Source organism: Puntigrus tetrazona, chromosome 1 (assembly GCF_018831695.1).
Source record: "Puntigrus tetrazona isolate hp1 chromosome 1, ASM1883169v1, whole genome shotgun sequence".
NCBI lineage: Eukaryota > Metazoa > Chordata > Actinopteri > Cypriniformes > Cyprinidae > Puntigrus > Puntigrus tetrazona.
This window is the reverse complement of record NC_056699.1, coordinates 13,809,030-13,829,339: the sequence shown is the minus strand read 5'-3', so window position 1 is coordinate 13,829,339 and position 20,310 is coordinate 13,809,030. Positions and strand designations below refer to the sequence as shown.

The window sequence follows — 20,310 nt, the reverse complement described above, 5'->3', positions numbered from 1 at the left end:
CTTGTGTGTGCACAGAATCTCTTTGCGCTGCTTTAGGTTGTTTGCAGCTCTCTATGGATTTTCCATCAGAATTGGATTTTGTGGGATTATTCATCACTTTCAGACTTTTAGCAGGTCAGGCCAAGGTCGCTTGAAACTTCTGATGTTTAATCAGCATTAGCCGTTTCCAGCACGATCCAGGTCTGCTGCAGCATAAGGTCTGACAGGGGGGTGAAATAAATGCAGCGTTTGTGTACTACCCAGGCTTTCAATCAGACCCAACATTTTAAATTTAGACCGCATGAAACACATTTTTAAACCATGGAACGTTTGCGTTAAATTAGTAACTGGCGCCCTCTGGTGGATCGTGTTTTTTAACACAATCGTATGGCTACCATACAATTCCTGATGTTAGCTATTATTTCTGTATTTTCTATGTAACGTTTGGGTTTGGTTCCAAATAATTCTAAACTTGAATGTCAAAACATCTATAGGTGAATAGGTTAGTGAACGGATACATCACAATGGGTCCTTTAGAAAAAATGTTGGAGACCATTACTGAAAAGGAGTTGAAAGGACCTAGTTTTAAACAAAGCCCCTTTTACAGAAAGGTTAAATTAGGTCAACAGCATCCATGAGTTAACGTTCCCAAACAAACAGACACATCCTCACACAACACTGTACATTGGGTAGGCCAAAATTAACTGTTAATAACCCAAAAGATCATATTTACAGTAGCATTACTTGGGTGTAGGCTCTTCTTACACACTATTTAGATACAAAGTTGTCAAAAAAAAGAAATAAACCTGGTACATTCAGAAAGTGACAGTAAAGGGATGTTCATTCCAGTTGTAGCTCATCATTAACTTTATATAACTTCAGAAGACTGACAGTGTTACAGTTGTTTTAGTGGACAGGAGATAGCTTTATTCAAGATGTCATGCCTTCATACATTTCTGACACGGAAGCCATTTCTATTTGACGTACAGAAAATGCATACAGAAAACAGTTTCATATCTAAAGAAAACAAAGAGTGGGTGAAAAGTAGAGCTGGTGACAATATTACAGATACGGTATTTCTTTTTCCTAACCTACACACAGAAGTATACGAAGATGTAAAATTGAAGTATTGCTTACCACCAGTAAAGGCAATTTAACATAGAACTTCTAATATAGCTCTTGATTCCCCATATAAAAAGGTCATAAGCGGTACATAAAAATGCATATAAATATCTTTGGATTAACATGCTACTTTGTGACCTCAGGATGTTTGGTAGTCATATTTTGATTCACAATTAGGGAGGGACTTAAAAAAAAAAAAAAAAAAATCCAAGTCAACAAATACATTTAAGGCAATAAATCATGTATCGAACATTTGTGAAGCGGCATAATTGCAAATGTGTATAATTAATACGGTGCACTTGCAAATTTCATGTGTCAATCAGTTTATACTAAAGACGTGTATTACTGAACAAACTCAATGTTTTGATATAGATTTTTTTTTACCATACTTCAAAATCAAAGCAACAGCTTTGATACTAAGAGACAGCATCTTTTTGCATGTGGGTGTTTAGATGCACTGGAATTGCTTGTCAACTGCTTTCTTGTACAGATGTGAAATATACACACACACACACACACACACGTATATGCATGTATGCATGCAACTCTGATTCTAAGGTGTTTGATCGTGTTTCAGCAAAATCATTGTCCTTCATGGCCATTTTCAGGGGCCATAGGGGATTCAAGATAACACAAAAGAAGCAAAATCAAAATACAAAAAGGAATGTCCATAAAAATATAAGCTTTTAATTATCTCTCTGAATGGTTTTAAAACGATACATTTTAAAAGTTTGGGGTTGGGAAGATGTTTTAATGGTTTTGAAAGACGACTTGATGCTCATCAAGGCTGCATTTATTTGATAAAATTACAGTAATATTGTGAAATATTGCAATTTAAAATAACTTTTCTATTTTAATACAAATTACAAAAGTTTTTTTGGCAAATCTGAATTTTCTTTTCAATATTAAAAAGTAGTCGTGCTGATTAAAATGTTTGCGGAAACCGATTTGTTTTATGAATAGGCTCATTTACCTGATTTTTGTGAATGTATGTGAATCGTTACAAAATCACTTTCACATTCGATCAACTGAATGTGTCATTCCCGGATAAAATGATTTCTTTCTTTACAAATAAATAAAACAAAAACTTACTAAGCTTAAACTTTTGAACAATAGTGTATATCCTACCCCGCTAAAGAAAAAAAAAAAAAAAATCATACTAATTAACAAGCATGCGTGCTGCTAGTCTCAAACATGATTGTTAACAACCTATGTGCTGCATAGACAGTGAAAGCTATGATCAGTGATGCTCTACATAGAACCAGTGCCACAGTGTAAGAGTGCTTTCTCAAGGTCAAAGGAAATCCAGCAATTCTACAGACAAGTTGTGTAAAAGTTTTACAGAGTGTGCTTGCTGTATACAAAAAGGTGAAGATGATGTTGAAAAGGAAGGACTGAAGGAACAGGCACTATCAGTGTAAGGCCATCATGGGAACGTTCCAGCAGTACTATATCCAGTCTGTAAAGAATACGCTCCTCAAATGATAATAACGCAATGCCTCGTCATCTCTTGCTCAAATGGCTGTATGGCCATCACCAATTAGTTTAGGCCTGAAATTTGATTTAGACATCCAGCATTTTGTGTCCTCAAGTCAACTTTGTGAAATAAAGGCAAATCTATGTTTTATGGCAGGTTTGGTAATGCATAAATCAAATGATGGACGTGTCACACGATAGACAAAAACATACGCTTAAAAAGGCCCCCAAAAAAACATTCCCACGTTACTTTAGAGTTTACAGTGTAGTTTTAGTGCTTTCAGTAAGAGCTAAAAATCAGTCAAAATGTCATTTCAAAAGTTTCCTGGAAAAATTAATAACAAACATAAAAGGCTACTGCTCCGTGGGAAGATGAGAAAGGATGGAGTGTTCTTGTGCAAAGGCTGCTAGCTCTTTCAGGAACTCTGTGAAAAGAACTGTGGCGTATACCTCAGTTTTGTTTAAGGGAACCACGGTTTTGGGTTGGATATTCGGTTTTGTCTTGATTCGGTCTGATTCAGAACTATGGGACCAATCTCCATTATGTGGACTTTGAGAGTCTAGATAGAAAAAAAAAAAAAAAAAAAAGTCATTGTACAATATGTAAACATTGTCTTAGAAATAATTACAATATTGTATTTATTCAGTATGAATAAATTGCAAAGAAGATGAATCTGTTTATAGGGCGAAAACAATAGCTATGCAACCCTTAAACTCAAAACCAGGTCTATATATTACATTACACAGTTTAAGACTAGTAAGATGTGTTATTAGATATTAGAATCATTCCAATATGCTTACTCCGTTCTCAGGTTTATGAAATAGCCACATGTTGATTTTTATTTTGTGTAGTAAAACAGTTTTGTGTTTATTAAGTCATGACTGAAAGGACATGAATCTAGTCTGACCTCTTAGTGAACTCTCCCTGGCCAATAAGCAGTGCTGGGCAGCTATGAGAAGCTCTGGGAAGTCTTTATTATTCGCTGACCACTGGTCTATCTGGTTCTTCACTGAGGCCAGTACCTACAACAAATACATTTTAAAGATCCAGTTCAGGTGACATCACAAGTTGACAGTGCTATATCCAGGTGTAAACAGAATAGATCCTCCAAACCAATTCATGGAATATAATGTGCATGCTGTGACTCAATTACTTATTTGAAATAACAGATTTTTCTGCCTGATATATTACATTTGTATATATTAATTTAAGGAAAAAGGTGTACTTTTTGGATTAAAAAAAAAATAAATAAAAATGGTAAAATCTGGGACTGTGGTTAATAGCACAAAAAAAAAAAAAAAAAGTCTAATCATAATGTCCAAAAAAAAAAAAAAAAAAAACTGCTGCACACTACTGATCATATATTTCTGCTTTTCCATAAGCACCACGTACTGTCATACAACTTGCATTTTCATTCATTTTGTCTACTCTTACAAACGAGAATGACGGCTCTTAGCTGAGCAACATGATCATCTTGCTCTAAATACCCCGAGTATTGAGAACAAAACCTTGCTGTGACGCGGTGTGATGTGCCACTGATGTTATTTTAGCAGGTTTGTGCATCTGTATAATATTAGAGACAAAGGCTACATTCACACCACAGCCCAATGTGGCCCAAATCCATTTTTATCCCCCAAATCCTTGGCAAAGTTCACATGAGCTCTTAAAGTGTCCCACATTAAACATTCATCTGAACAGTTGACATTTCTCAACTGACCTGCATACAAAAAATGCTCAAAAGATCTGCCATGTTAATCAAAGTTCAAGAAATGTAGGCTAAAGGAATAATACTAAACCTGATGTTTAATGAGGCCAGTGTGATATCAGTTTTGTGGGCTCATTTTCTTCATTTCCCAACTCAAATTAAGCATGCTGTTATAATAAATATCGAGTTGGTATGATTTAAAACTATAAGGTGCCTCTCAAATATGTAGATCAGATACTGCATGCGCTTCAGTACCTGGTATAGTGAGCGGACACTGGGCTGGAACACCATGTTTGTGTTGAGAAGGAAGGAGCGCAGCAGGGGCTGAGGGTAAGCAGCTAACTGGGCCAAGATGCCAGTCAGAAGCAGGTTCACATGGAGAGAATTACTTGGCATGTTTTCTAGACGAGACAGCAGTACACTCAGAAACGGCCCTGAGGAAAAAAAAAAACGTGAAATTTAAATATCAGATAAACTGTGAATAATCTGTACAAAACAAAATGAGCCAGAACAACACACCCCCAAATATCATATTGAACATTAAACTAACACTAACCAATTACAAAACTCTGCACAGTAGTTCATGGGGGTCAAAACTGAGGTCAAACTTCATAAAATACAGCGTCATTTCAGTGCAGAATTTGCCATGCACATGTGCAAGGATCGTTTATGGTTCCTAGATGCCACAGGTCAGATTACTGATGACATCTTATTACAGCATACAATTTAATGTTTTATACATCTATTTTATGAGCAGATGGTATACACTAATGCTCGTTAATGAGGTGCTTTATGGCATTGAATGAGTGTATAATATACCCTGTACTTTCGTTCAATACTAGAGAAGACCTTGTCCTTTCAAATAGTACAATATATGAATAAGTGCATGAAGAATGATGTGAAAGAATTTAAATAATTGCCAGCGGCTATTTGCACGAAATGTAAATAGCAATTAGATGCTATTTACACTAAGCGAAATAGCATATTTTCTTAACATAGATGCAATCAGATGTTATTTACGCTAAGTGTAAATGGCAATCGAAAATAGCAGCACTATTTATGTGCAAATAGCATTTTCTGCTATACTAATTGCAAGTGGCAAATTATCTGCAGTATGTACCTCAGTATTGAAGTACATTCTAAAACAGAATGCAAGTTAAGACCGTAAATAGACGCCATGGCAATAAAGCCTTCCCTACACCTACCCTAACCCTACACAATACTTTATTTTCAACTTTGAACAGTATTATTGTTCAATAACATCATTATTATTATTGAACATGAATGCTTTTATGATGTAACTTAAAATTTTTAAAAAGGGAAAAAAAGTCATCAGAAGGCAGATTCGAATCTACGTCGCCATACGTTTTACCATCTGCAGCACTGACATGAAGCAGTCATCATTTTGTAATTAGCCCGCTTTGTTGGCAGTGACTAAGTGCAAATAGACACTCTGTAAATATAATTAAGCCAAATAAAGTATTTTCTGACCTGTAAAAGGCACAGCATGCCCCCTGCTCCCACTGCGGGGTTTTGTCCCAAAAGGAGATGGTAACTTTTCTGCCTCTGGTGTCTCTGGGGAGAAAGAGCTAAAGTCAATCTCATCTTCCTCATCCATGAGGTCTGTAGGACTCTTGAGGTCACTGTCAGTTTTTGCTGGACTGTGCTGTGCACCCAGAGTCCTTATGAGTTCCTCATACTGGGCCATCAGGTCCTCCCCTTCCAGTGATTTATGGTCTGATTGAGACCCTCTCTTTTTACTGTCCATTTCGTCTAATGGGGAGCTCAAACCATTGCTCATTGGGGATTCTGAATTTGTAGTCTTTTGATCGGTTACTACCTCCTGCTTTGCTGCTTCTGTAGATTTGGATGAGGCACGATAGCTATTACCAGAGTCATGAGCATCCTTCTGAGCTACCAGGTCATAGACCATAACATCATTCTGGAACTCCGACTCTTCAATGTAAGAGCCCTTTACAATCATAATAGCCGTTCTCCGCAGTTCTTGAATGTGTTTTGGGGGCTCGTCCGGGATGGGGCGAGTCTCCTGATCTTCCTCTGGCTGCAGCTGTGTAGGACAAGCGTCGTAACTATCATCCCACTCCAGCTCCAGCAATCCGGGAGTAGCAGTGAGATCTTTGAGTGGTGGGCCAGAGCGATGCATTTGATTTGGGGTTTTCCTGCTGGCAACTGGTGGCCGAGTCCTTCCAGTTTCTTCCAAGGTGCTGCGCTGGTATTCTTCTGGAGGAGGGTTCTCACCATCGTATGGGGCCGACCACACACGACACGCTCGCATACAGTGACTGATGCCGTTTTGTGCATCGTACAAGTAGTGCAGGTAACTGACATCCAGGTAGATCTCTGAGCCAATGACACAGGAGTTATCACAGTCATCCTGCTCTGAGAGGACCTCTTTTGATTCTAGGGAGAAAAAGTACAAGCAATATTAAATCAGTTACTAATGCACTTCATGTCCTCTTTTTCAAAAGAGTATTGCTCTGGAATTTGTAGCTTGTAAATACTTTAATAACAAGCACAGACATAAGCGGATTACATAGTCTGAAATGAAGAAATTAAGTTGACGCCGGCACTAGTGAAGCTGCAGATTTAATCCAAAAGAAGGAAGTCCCTGAGACATGAATAACACTTCAGTCTGCAGACTCAAATATACTAATCTAACTAATCTTCAGTGCATGAATTTGTGAGTTATAAACAATGCAAATCAAAATTACTTAAAATAGCACACTCTTCCACAGGAAGTAAAAGGAACTACATTATACCCATAGTTCCTATATGAGAGCCATCAGTGCCTTTTGACCACAGGATGGAGTCCAGTTGTCTGAGAGGAGGGGGGATGACCTCTGGGGAACAGCAGGAGGGTGTAAGAGTTAGAAACTTGGCGGCTGATACAGAGTAACAGTCTCTTTCTCTCAGGACTCTTCGCTGACTCAACATCATATGGTTACAGGGGATTAGGTACCTGTCAGGGAAGCAGAGACCAAACATATTGACGCAAAAACGATAGCTGAACACCAATATCGAGACTAAGCAACAATATATAAGATACATATGACGCACACCTCAGAAATATAAACAAATGTGTAAATAAACTGAACATTTTGCACAAATATACTCACTTGAACACAAGCTGGAGCATGACATCCTCACAATACAAGCCAATGAGAGTACGGAACAGGGCCAGGGATACAGTGCCAAGCTGGAACAAAAGCACAGCCTATAAAAACGCACTACTACAAAACACAACAACTAAATGAAGACATTTCATGTAGTAAACAATAAAACTGGCATTAACTGGTTTAAACAGTTTTATGCTCATATTGCATAAGATAAAGCTATTGTGTCTAACAGGATTATTAAAGCTCAGTGCTATAGTTTGAATGCATATGCAACTAATATTTGAGTTCAAATATTGGTCTAATTTAATAGAAAGAGCCTGCAATCCATCTTCATTCTTACAATTAATCTACCAACCACTTCTTAACACTTGTGCAGTGTACTACTGAACTACTGTTAAGAGTGAAGACACAGTGTTATTAACAGTAGTTAAACTATTTCATTATTTGTGTTAATTTTGATGATATTTAATATGTTTCAATAGTTTTGCATTTTCGCTGGAATAATTTAAATTTGCGCTTTTGTGGTTTGTCCATTTCAATCCGGAATATGATTGTGCAAACCTGGCAGCTTTTATTAATGTAATTGGCTGACAGTCAAAATGAAATGGAAGTTACCTGAAAGGGAGTGTTGATGCGGCTGACTAGTGTGTCCAAAATGTGCACATTGTCATGGCGATGGAGCAGGATGAAGCTTAGGAAGGTGTGCAGCAACGCAGGTTCAGAAACGCTGCGTATGAAGAGGTCAAGGTATGCTGTTGTTGTCATTACTTCTTCAAGTGTCAACTACAAAAAAAAAAAAATATTAAAATCAAATCTTACTGTTACGAGCTTTCAGATCTAGGAAGAAATGGCTTATGGGCCACTAACCTTGTGTAATGCTGGTGCTAAAACAGGGACCAGAAAACCATTATGAATGTAGCCAACCAGCTGGTCTCTGATGGAAGGATGGGCCACCTACACACAAAGAAACGCTACAATTAAATTAATTCTACTGTCTAAATGTACTTTTACTTCCATTCATCTACTGGGTATACAGATAAGGAAACTACAATAATATAGCTCAACCTTTGTCTCCTTACATAAGACTTATAAAATGTAAAATGATACACTGTTTGCAACACACCAGGGGTGCTCAAACCTGTTTCTGGAGAGATTCTGGGCATGGCCCAAATTAAACACACCTGAACTAGCCAATTAAGGTCTTCGGGAAGAGTACAGGAGCTGGACTCTTTATGAAAATGGCCCTATAGGGACAAATCAGGTGCAGCAGAAATGAAGTAGCACTAGCACGCACCTGTATGACAGCATTGCAGAACTCCAAGGAGTTAAGAAACTGCACAAGAGCAGGCAGCTGCTGCCAGTCTTCACGGTGCAGACAGTGCCACTCTTCACCGGGTACATCCAACTTGGTAGGCAAAGAAGAGTAAAGCCCACTCAGACCTGTAGCCAAAACCTTAATCAAAAACAAAGAAATAAATATACCAAATAGTTCACAAGTGTATTTTCAATTATTCAGTATCGTCAACCAATATGTAACAGCACGACAATCCTTAGCTACATGCTTCCTGGCTTCATTCACTAGCAAATGAAAGTTAGGTCAGAAAGGGCTGAGAGTTCATGTGAGGCTGAGAATCCGACTCTATTGAAGCTGAGGGTGATGTCATCTTAGTAAGAAGGGTACTCATCCGTGGTGTAACAGATTACGCAATTATCTCTAATGACTTTACATAAGCGCACACTGTGCTGTGGCACATATTTGAAGAAAAATGTGGTGATATTCAGAAACAATTCAGGATTCACAAGATTTAACCAGTTTAGCTGTGCTGTTGGTTTCACTGACTGGATTTCATTGCGATTTCATAAACAGCCAGATAAGATTACTCAAAAGTGTTATTCATGCTCATAACTGGAGGCTATATGCCATTTCTTCAGGGTTTGCTAGTTCAGTTAATGATGAATTGTACATTAAATTCCTGTTTTGTTTATATTTCATTTTGATAAAATTATAATTAACGGTGTTATTAAAATAAGTTGCATTAACAATTCAATATATTCCAGGGTGCCCTACCATAATTACAAAAAAACTCAATAATAAAACAGGTGAAATGGGAATGCAATAATAATAATATAGGAATACTATAATAAGACTCATACCGGACAGAAATAGGTGTTCTCTGCGATGTGTTTGGCCACAACATGGTTCTCAGCAGAAAGAGCCATGATAAGCAAAAGCGCATCTCTGGCCTGCTGTCCAACGGACCCTTCCCTGTGTATGAAGGGGATGAGTAGAGAGAAGATGAGGAAATTAGCAGCTCCTTGGTCTTCACTCGTATGGAAAAAAAGCTCTAGGACTGAGGGGTCTTTAGCCAGAACACAGCACAGCTGGTTCAGAAGCAGCACAAGCTCTGTCTCCACTGCAGAGGAGCTTGGACCCGATGGGGAGCCGGAGCAGGACGACAAGAGCATCATCAAAGGCTTAAGAACTGGTTTATGATGAAGTAATGGCTGCCTGGCTTGTCCAATCAGCATCTCATACATCTTCAGTTGCTCTAATTTCATATCATCTGTGAACTCTCGCCTCAGGCTCCAGATAAACAGTCTCTCCAACACGTTCTCCATCACCACAAACTCCAGGATGGGCCCCATGGCTCCATTTTGACCACATTCCTCCTCCATGAGGAGGTAGAGCATGTGCTCTACATAGTTCTGCACAGCGCTGGCCTCATCGCCAGGGATTGGACCGAATCGGAAGCTGCCGAGTCCTCCACTCCCACCAAGACCATGACCTCCACCCAGACCACCAGTATTACTGCGCAATGGGTCATGCTTCTCTAGAATCTTCACCACCTGAAAAAAAGGCCAAAGAGATCAGAAGTCATTCATGCAGTATACAACAGCCAAAGGAATTTCATCACACTATAGCAAAATGCCTTCTCTTTACAGTATGAAGTCAGTAAAAATGACATTTAAAAGAAAAAATAAAAAATATAATATATATATATATATATATATATATATATATATATATATATATATATATATATATATATATATATATATATATATATATATATATATATATATATATATATATAAATTGTAATCAACAATTCTATACAGAATTTTTTTATTTGGGAGTATTGTAATGTAGCATACTTACAGTAATAATGGTAAAATGTATAAAATATCTTCATGGAACATGTTCTTTCCTTAATATTCTAATGATTTTTGGCATAAAAACAAATAATGGATCATTTTAACCGATACAATGTTATTATTGTTATTGCTAAGAATATACCTGTGCTACTTATGACTGGATTTGTGCTCCAGGGTCACATATAATCATTTTCATGCAAATTAGTAGCTGAAACAACTACAACAATGAGCCCTCTGTCCTGGTGCTGATATACTCCCATCATGACAAAACTCCCAGTCAGTGGTGTGTCAAACTGAGATTGGGTTATGAACAGAGCAAAGAAATAACCTGAAGGCTCCAGGAAGAGGAAGTGCAAGCAAGACCAAGTGGCATATTGCTCTTAACATGTGTGCCTTTCATCAAGCAAATTAAGCAGGAAGGGTTGAAAGGGAAAGTGTTAACGGCATCTCAGATCATTAGAATATTTTAGCACTTAGTTGGATTGGTTAACAACAATAATACTAGTTTGCTTTCAGAAAACTACCCTAATGTCTATCTTTAGAGTTTATCTAATGGCCTGAACTCATCTTCTGTAGAGAAACAATGCCTCTATGTTCTGGAGCACTCTGCTGAATCAACAGAAGAGGTCCAGAGCCTTATTCACACTGTAACACCAATGGGATAGTCTGTTCAGGATTTTAGAAGTCTACAAAACATACCTGTTCACTTCACTTATATTAATGATCAGAAGCATAATATATATATATAATACATAAATATATTTTATTCCATCATGAAGGCTTAAAATAATACTACTCTACTCTGGTTTGTACACCTGTAGTTCAACAATACTTTTTGAAAGTTAACTCATTCATTACAGTAGATCCACAAAAATTTAAGTAACAAGCAAGTTATAAAGCAGGCGGTAAAGGTTCATGTAATTTTACTCTGCATGTTTTTGCTTAGTATTTTAAGAAATGTTTATCACATTTAATTCACCAAATAGTAGTATAATGCATATAACAGTATAAAAATGGCACTTAGAAAGATGACAATAGGAATAAATGTTACGTACCTGTGCCCAGTGGTTTTTGAACACAATCATGCATGTTTCAGGGTCCACTCCTTTCAGGACCAGTGACTGGCCACCTCGAGTCCCATTGGCAACCATGGATGTCATTGTTGTGCTTTCACAGCAGGACTAAACCATCATGAGCGGTGGAGTGGATGCCGAATTCAACCAAACATGGATGACTACACGGTACCATTAGACAATGACAACCTGCATGTAAACAGAAAAAATTCTTTAAAAAGATCAACAACAACATTTAGTTGACATTCTAAATAAATATGGAGTAAACCATACATATTACAAGTACATACAAATAAAAATAAAAATGAGAAGAAATAATGGCACTGAACAAACGAAACACTAACAATAATATCAGAGAACAGTCAAGTTGCAGTCTGTTGACTAGTTCTGTAGCGGTTTTGGCAACGCTGTGTTCTCTTTCAAGCCTTTCAAGAGGGATTTGCAGTGATAATGTCTGCCTAAACATAACACGAACGAATGAACTCAGCTGCCATCATTTAAAGATGCTAATTAACAGCATGTGGATGTGAGCTTTGTGCGTTATGCAATAACATACAGTACATGTTGCGTCTTATGCAATGCTTCCTAAAATAAATGTAGCAGTACTGCACAGCTTGATCTCTACTGTATAAGCAGAGCTATTTTGATAAAAAATAAAGAGATCCACAGTCTTAAGCATTCAGATAACAGCTATTGGCTTAAACCAAACACGTGTTCAATCACCAGTGATTATAGATGGATGCAAAGATACTCTCCGTCTCCTCAAAAAACGTCTGTGGGGAGTATAAACTATAGTTTCTGCGGGGGGTGTGCGTTTAGTCTAAAGGATGAGTAAAGGCAACAACAATGGCATTTTCCACAATCCATGTGGTACAAAGGCTTACTTTATCTGCGTGTTTGAAAAGTCTTCACAGAATGCATTGTGAAAAATCACAAGCATTCTGCAATAACCAAAAAAAATGTGCACGCTAGGCATTCTCTCAAATGTCATGTTAGATGCGTGTTAGGTTGCCGTTTATACAATATTTAAATGTTCCCCACATAGGGCTTTTACCGATCATTCTCTGAAAGATGAACATTTGATTAGTATTGTATTATATTGATTATCCTTGATTATTTTTATGCAGTTTTTTTTTCCTTACAGTTTTTATACAATCAATAAAACTAAATAGTAAACACTAAAATAAAAACAAAAATTAAGAATGATGGTCAAGGGTTTTTAAAAGGCATTTCTACACCTCAGTTTCAGCACGTATAAATCTACACACACACACACACACACACACACACACACACGGATTTGCCATGTGAATCTTTACACAATACTGAATAGCCAATCAGCAGACAGAAACTATTAAGTACACGCTGACTTAGAAGCAATCAAAGCAGAAAGCTGGGTTTGAAACACAAATGTGGCAGAAACGGACATACATGTGTTTTTGGTTACGCACGGGGGCTGTCCACTAACTAAAACACAGAAATCCAAATGAAAAGACAGCTGAAATGGATTTTGATTTTACTCCTTACCTCATCTAGAATATTGCTAAAAGAGCTGCTGCTGAAAAAATGTTTTTTTCGTAAGGCAGGAAACATTTGCATCGTCAGAGGGCTCAGGAACTCTTCTGAGACATGTAGATTGAGATCTAGTAAACGCGGGCTCTGAGGAAAGAAAAAAAAATAAAAAATGAGAAAAACAGCTTGGTCGTGTTCAAAGCAGTGTGAGACGATCATGGGCAGGAAATGACTAGATGGATCAGAGCGGTGACAAAGAGGTTTACAATACTGCAGAAGAGCGGGAATGAGAATGAGGAAGACGCAAGAAGAGGAGGTGGGAATTCAGAAACACAGAGAGGGGGAGAAGGGGATAAAGAAGACTTCTGTCTGTGAAAGCCAAGCGAAACTGGAAAAAACCTGAAATAAAGCTACTCTAAAACGCTTATTCAATAAATGGACAGACACACAGAGCATGAAAATAGTATTAGAAGACCAGCTGTGCAAATTTAAATATTAAAAAAATAAGTATAACAGACCTATAGAATAAAAAAAAATATATAAATAAAAATTAATCTTCATATTGCAAAAACAAAATTTGAATAAAGTAAAGCAGAATAAAGTGCGTCTTGGCTAAATTTCTGTCAATTTTCCCAAATTTATTGGAAAGGTTCCAGAAATGTTCTGCTCCTTGGCAACCTTATCCTGGTTATGTCTAAAGCTGTAGATCATTATCATGGCTTTAAAGTTTTCTGACATGAAGCCTTTATACAAAACCACTGTCAGTTGAATCAATGATTGGGTAGCAAGGCAGTCGTCGGACACATACTGCAGCTGTGAATAAATGCACAAACAATATACCAGTGTGTGCCCATGGCTGGTGGACAAGTGCATCAACTGTTAAGTGTATGAACCTGGCAATTCAGCAGCATTATGGAGTTTTACAGAGCGATCCAGCTGACTAGACACAACAACACATTCACAATCAAATGCTAAAAGGACCTTCAGATAAAACATTTTCACATTACAAATGCAGTGTCCATGCCAGGTCTCAAAACCATCTGAGGAGGTCCAGAAATGTCCTCACAGGAAATGACCAGGGTAAGTGGTCTTATCAGAAAAACGTGGCCCAAATTACACACACACTCATTAATCAGTTTGATAGGGGTGGACAGAGAAAACCTCTGGAGAGGAAACTACACTAGATTCACGATCTCGTTCTACTTCTTCAAAGAGATCAGATACTGGGACAAATCTGGGACAGGGCCTTTTCTACAGATATTAGGGAAATGACTTTCCTGACTGAGCAGCACAGATGCCTTATCTTAGTAATATGGGTGCATGAGAATGAAGCCACTCACGAGCACACTGGATCTGTGTTCACCACAGAGTAACCACCCTGATCTAATTTTTACCACTTCCTGAGAAATTACAAACCACAGCAGGAATATTTAAGGTAAAGATCATTTTAAAAAAAAGTCTCTTTACAGAGGAGCTGATTTTTATCTGCGCACCAATGCTCGTCACATCACGTAAAAGTAGGCCTGAAATGGCATCAGCCTGTATGCGTCACGTCACAACACTGAAAAACAGGTTCCATGTGTTTGTAGTTACACCAAAACTCACAGGGCCTCATAAGAGCACGTGTTTCACATACGAAAAAAAATTCAAACAGTTTTCAAAGTTTAACGACTGAGAAAAGGTAGAGTTTCCTTTCTTTTTTTTACAAGGTCATTACTTTAGAAAGTAATGTGATACTGGTCAGGGCTGGACTATTTGCTTGGAGGCCCTTTGTGATCGACTCTCCTTTGAGAATGGGTTGGGTTTCATGCCCTGCAAGCCAAAGGGAGTGTCCTTGTAGCTTTTCATGCTGAAACACGGCTAGCAAAGTCAGTCCCACCCCATCACAGGGCTGTCATAACTTGTGTTAGAAATTGTTCTCCGTGCAGTCATCCTCTAGCACTTGCCCAGCACATTCCACACCATATGTCCTACTGCCATGTGTCAGATCAGCAGCTCAGAACTTACATTTGAAACGAGGTTAAAATGAGGTCAGTTCAATTAACAGCAGGATTTATCTTTTACAGAATAATTCTTTATGGACTTCTTTAAGTACATGTTGACTTTATAGTTTAAAAAAAAAAAAAAATTAAGTGAAACAAGATGGCATCCTGGAAATTTATTTTTTAAAAATTAAAAAAATAAATAAATAAAAAAATCTATAAAAAGATACTTTATAATTTTATATAAACGGTGTGTAACAGTATAGTTTAGCATATTAAAAACAGTAAACAACTGATTTTATTTTTGAAATGCTACAAGCAAATTAAACATTAAATGTACAGCATAAAAATGGTTGCTCGCTGAGATTTGATAGATGATATATTTAATACTGTTTTTAAAGATTAAAACTTAAAACGGTGATTGCAAGTATAATTAATATTCAAAATCCAATAATAACAATAACGCTAAAAATCCAGTATGGTACTAGTACATTGTGAATCACTATAGAATCACTATCCGAGTTATCTTCATTCCTCAGTAAATATTAAACTGGTTAATTTGCATATTGTGTAATAATTTCAGTAAAAACAACAACACTTTAAAAGTCAATAGGTCTAATCATTAAATAAACTAAAAGAAAATATCTACATTAAAATTATGAATGAATGATCACATTACCAATAGATAGTAATGCATGTTTTGTTGGGTTTTTTTTTTTAATATGACTTTCATGATGGAAACACTCTCTCTCTCTCTCGAACAGGCAGGCACGTACACATGAAGGACACCAAGGCAAATCAAAGCAGGCATGTTTGTCATGATCAAGCGCTGTCTGAAGACACACAAGGGTAATTTACTGGGAGTCCTGGTGCCCATGGTGACCGGGTGACGTGAGGTCTATTACAGTGACAGAGTCTACTGAAAAATTTACAATGGATGCAAAGAGGAGATGACTACAGCGTCCAGTACTGGTCCTGCTTTAGGTCCCAGTTTCTGCCCTGATCGTACACAAACTTCAAATGCGTGGTTTTGGTAATTATGCCAAAAGGCAGGAGAAGATAACCATAATCCTTATCGTAACTTTATGGCCTGTGGCGTTACACGCCTCTTCAGTACAGCTGAAGGTTTTATTGTGCGCACGTGAGATACAAACGTGCAGTATGTTTATACTATACACTCAGCTCCCTACCTAGCGTTCAAAGCACCTGATCTGCATAAATATTAACACACCACCTGTCTCCATCCTTATTAGTGGAACTGCACACGCCTAGAGGTAACCCGGGACCAGTAGCTATGGAGACATTTGCAATCCTAATAGTGGTACTTACAAACAGGGAAGCGTGTTGGGAAAACAACAGGTTTACATAATGCAAGAACCTATGCAAATATGGCATGCCTGCATTTTTTCATACCAAAACATGGTTTGGTGTTTATATTATGTTTGTCCACACTTACAAGCAGTAAGGATCACCCTGAAAAGCTGAACATCTATGACACAAAAGAAAGCAATCCTTCCCACAGCAGTGAGCTTTCTAAAGGGAGATGGTTTTATGGAGCTGCCTGGTACACTGAGATAAAGCAAAACTATGGTGGCCTCGTTGAGACAAACAACGGAACAGAAGTCAGGTGTTTGCCTTCCACAACAAAGTGGAAGGCTTTGTTTAAGAAATATTGAAATGCTTTTTTGCACTTCAGACAAGTCAGTTTTATGCTATAGATAAAGTGAGATGCGGGGGGTTGGGGTAACGCTGCTGGATGGAGGCCATTATTTTGAAGCTCCATAAATCGGATTTATCCGCAAGAAGTCAGCCAAGAAGAAAGAAGTCAGCGCTCTTCGAGGACGTACATGCATCAGTTATTTAGATTTTAATTTTCCCTTAAATTTAACTGCTTCAGAGGACATGTGATAACCCTCTAAAAGGCAGATAGATCTGATTTACAGAGCTTCAAAATCATGGCCACCATCCACCAGCATTACCAAGCTTGGAAGAACCAGGATAGATTTTACTCTGAAAATCTAGGATGGATTGGGGGTGAGTAAAATATGCCATAATTTGCATTTTTGGGCGAACTATTCCTTTAAGTTATCAGGACAATCATGTTACACAAAAAAAAAAGTAAATCTGTATCACGCCAATGCTTCAGCTACAAAACACTATTATAGTTCAGAACTTGTTCATAATGAATACATAATGTTTATTTACTATTTGAAACTGCCTAAGGATAATAATCCTGCTACAAACACTGCAGAAATCCAGGCATAACACGATTGCTAGCTAACATTTCTCATGTAACCTACCAACAGAGAAAAGGCTATCTGGGTAGGTTTCAAAGGGGAAGGACAAACAAAATGCGAGAGATCCAAAAAACGATAGTAAGAGACAGAATGTTTGCGCACAGAAAACCCTTATGACACGGTTTGTCTCACAAAGCAAGATAGATGCACGCTTGCTGCAATTACACGAGTTGGATCAAACACAGAGATCACAGACACACCGAATGCTTTTTGAAGCCAGAGTGCTCTTTTCAGTCCCATTGAGACATTTTTTTCATGTAAGCATTCAGCACCACTCTTTCACTAGGAGTCTCAGATGATTCAGTGTCAGTAAACAAGTTCTATGAACAGAGCATTATGAATTAAATAACTAAAGGCAGGGATGAAAAAAATAAAGGTTTGAAAACATTCTGACATAATTCATAGTTTAAGTGATGTTATAATCAGTCACTATTGCCATAGCATTCCCTTCTGAAACTAATATGAGAGCTATGCAGTCCTGAAGGGTTGTGTGTGTGTGTGTGTGTGTGTGTGTGTGTGTGTGTGTGTGTGTGTGTGTGTTTTAATCCTCAGCACAAGACAAGGCTGAACCAGGCTAGGGCAAGGATAGGAGCAACAGCTGGAATTTTCTGCTAAAGTTTAGACACAAGTTAAAAGCTGTTAATCTGTAAATGTTGTACATTTTCAACCTGAAGTTGATACATTAGCCAGGGTTATTAAGAAATGATGATGATATGGAACAAATGTGAAACCTAATATAAACTAAACATCTGCAAACAAGATTTAGCACAAAAATGACTAACTGTAAATTAATAAACAAAAAAGAAGCTAAAAAATAAAATGAAGTAAACCTAAAGAGAATATATGTGCACATGCTAAAGCATAAAAATAAACTAAACTGAAAATTAAAAGTAAAGAAAATAATTTAATTAAATCTATAATAGTACAGTACAGTATAAATAATAGTCAAAATCACATTATTCAGCTTGGCAGCTGCTGGAAGTCATCATGAACAAGCTTTGCAATGATATTACATGACAGGAAACTGAGACGGCTGTAAGTTTACCGCTTAAAGCAGGACTTTAAAATAAGTACTAAAACCATGTTTGTATTTGGTGAAAACATACAGCTACAAAGTAACATTACAAAGCAGGTGCAACCAGAAACCAAGGTGTTTGACTTCCTGCACCTGTTGCAAAGAATAACATCACGAAGAGGGACTTTCTCTCTCTCTCTCTCTCTCTCTCTCTCTCTCTCTCTCTCACACACACACACACACACACACACACAGTGATTTTCTCAGTCTCTCCCACTGTTGCTGGCTTCTATGTCAGTTTCTTCTTCCTAATATCTGCTCATCTCTTCTCTCTTTCCCAGCTCTGTGTACACACACACACACACACTCTCAGCTGTCTGATTATCAGTCCATGTGTAAACACAACCAACTCTCATAACTCATAACTCACCAATGCCAGCCTTTAAAATGCGTCATACTTTAAATAAAAGTGATCCAGGTTTAAAATATAGATGAGATTCCTTGTAAACGTGATCCCACAAGAGTAACGCAATACACAATCGAATCTTTAAAGAACACTTAAAAGCCAGTGCATCAACTTCAATCTGCAAACTACAGACCTAGATTCCTATTATCTTCGGTTAATAATACGACCATTTACCCATAAATGATTAAAAGATTTATGTAATGTCAACAAAGAACAAGTTAAAGAAGATGTTTGAGTAAACCGCACACGATCTTTAGAACAGACTAACGCGTATAGACTTGGTTTATTAACTATGTAGTTAGCTCTGTAAATAACTAGGATTTAGTTTCGTGGCTCCATCTTGAGTCTTGACTCTGTTTTTCCAGACAACCGAGAACAACCTGTTTACGTTCGAGCCGCAATAAAAACAACTCACACAACTCCACTTTCGAGCAGCAAAACCCCGTTGTGCTAAAACAGAGAAACGTAGAAATAAAACAGGGTATTGTTAACACGTACTTCGCCTTTAACGTCCAAACGCTTTTTTTCTTCCACACCTGACAAAACTTCGCCTCAGCAGCGCTGCTCCACTGTGTCATATTCCGCTGGCGTTCAACCGATCATAATCCTGTCCTGCCGTCGTTTTCATAACGACGTCTCAGCGCGGCGACGCTTCTGTTGAGTCTATCAAGCGTTCATCATTAAAGAGCCGGAGATCACTGACGCCGCTGCGCTCGCGCGGTCACCTGAGCGTGGATTAGAAAGGTGAGCTCGATCAGAAGCCCCGCCCCTGCGCTCTACAACCCGGCCCGTGATTGGCTGCTGCTTGGGCGCTCGCTCATTGAATTTTTTAATAACATTACAATTATTAGGCTATTTACGGTACTCGCGCGATCACAGTCTAACAAAAAAGAGCTAGCTACGTTTATTCTTAAGTGTCCTTAAAGTATTACATTTCAGATGAAATCTACAATCATTTAAGGTACCAAATGATGCTAGTAAATATAAAAACTACGCACACGAATAAAAAGTATTGTTAACGCACGTGTTTGAATTATAAATACACATAATATTCAAATGTAAGTTTTTTTTCAAATGTAGATTAAAGATTGGGACCCATAAAGTGGTTTTAGTGTTGTCTTTTCTATAGGCCTACTACCAAAAAATGAGAGAACATTTATTAGTTTTTTCCTTTGGTGCGCCCCCAACCTTAGACCCACCCTCCTGTCCAGATAGTGGCGCTAATGAACCAAAAACCAACTGTAATGTATCTCAAAAGAAGAGAGCTTCTGAAGCAATCTATCTGTATTAAAAACACCAGTGCTTTAAAAGGCCCAAAACACCCAGTGCTGGTAACGAAGCTTCTGATACTTAATTTTTAGACTAATAGCTTCCCAAAATGACTTACTT

The 20,310-nt window shown here is 37.7% G+C and overlaps 1 protein-coding gene across 3 annotated transcripts; it reads right to left on the bottom strand.

Annotated features, from left to right (window-relative positions):
* Positions 1 to 1,957: 1,957 nt before the first annotated feature.
* On the bottom strand, positions 1,958 to 19,647 carry fhip1aa (FHF complex subunit HOOK interacting protein 1Aa). Of its 3 annotated transcripts, none has more exons than XM_043247216.1 (13): positions 19,420 to 19,647; positions 13,177 to 13,308; positions 11,632 to 11,838; positions 9,575 to 10,267; positions 8,715 to 8,873; positions 8,288 to 8,374; positions 8,036 to 8,203; positions 7,421 to 7,500; positions 7,064 to 7,263; positions 5,775 to 6,704; positions 4,539 to 4,717; positions 3,486 to 3,600; positions 1,958 to 3,137 (listed from the first exon to the last, which is right to left on the bottom strand). In XM_043247216.1, exons 3-13 carry the CDS (start codon positions 11,734 to 11,736, stop codon positions 2,932 to 2,934), a joined length of 2,922 nt encoding a protein of 973 aa, XP_043103151.1. In that variant the 5' UTR covers positions 11,737 to 11,838; positions 13,177 to 13,308; positions 19,420 to 19,647; the 3' UTR covers positions 1,958 to 2,931. The 3 variants fall into 3 exon arrangements, with proteins under 3 accessions (XP_043103151.1, XP_043103160.1, XP_043103169.1); XM_043247225.1 differs by having other exon boundaries at positions 19,458 to 19,647; XM_043247234.1 differs by lacking the exon at positions 13,177 to 13,308.
* Positions 19,648 to 20,310: the final 663 nt, after the last annotated feature.

Bases quoted from the DNA above. Each gene is read 5' to 3' on its own strand.
- fhip1aa (XM_043247216.1), bottom strand. From the start codon at position 11,736: ATGACATCCATGGTTGCCAATGGGACTCGAGGTGGCCAGTCACTGGTC. The intron at 7,501-8,035 runs GTAACTTCCATT...CTTTTGTTCCAG, and splicing joins GCATCAACACTCCCTTTCAG to CTTGGCACTGTATCCCTGGC. The intron at 4,718-5,774 runs GTCAGAAAATAC...TTTTTTCCTCAG, and splicing joins GCATGCTGTGCCTTTTACAG to GGCCGTTTCTGAGTGTACTG.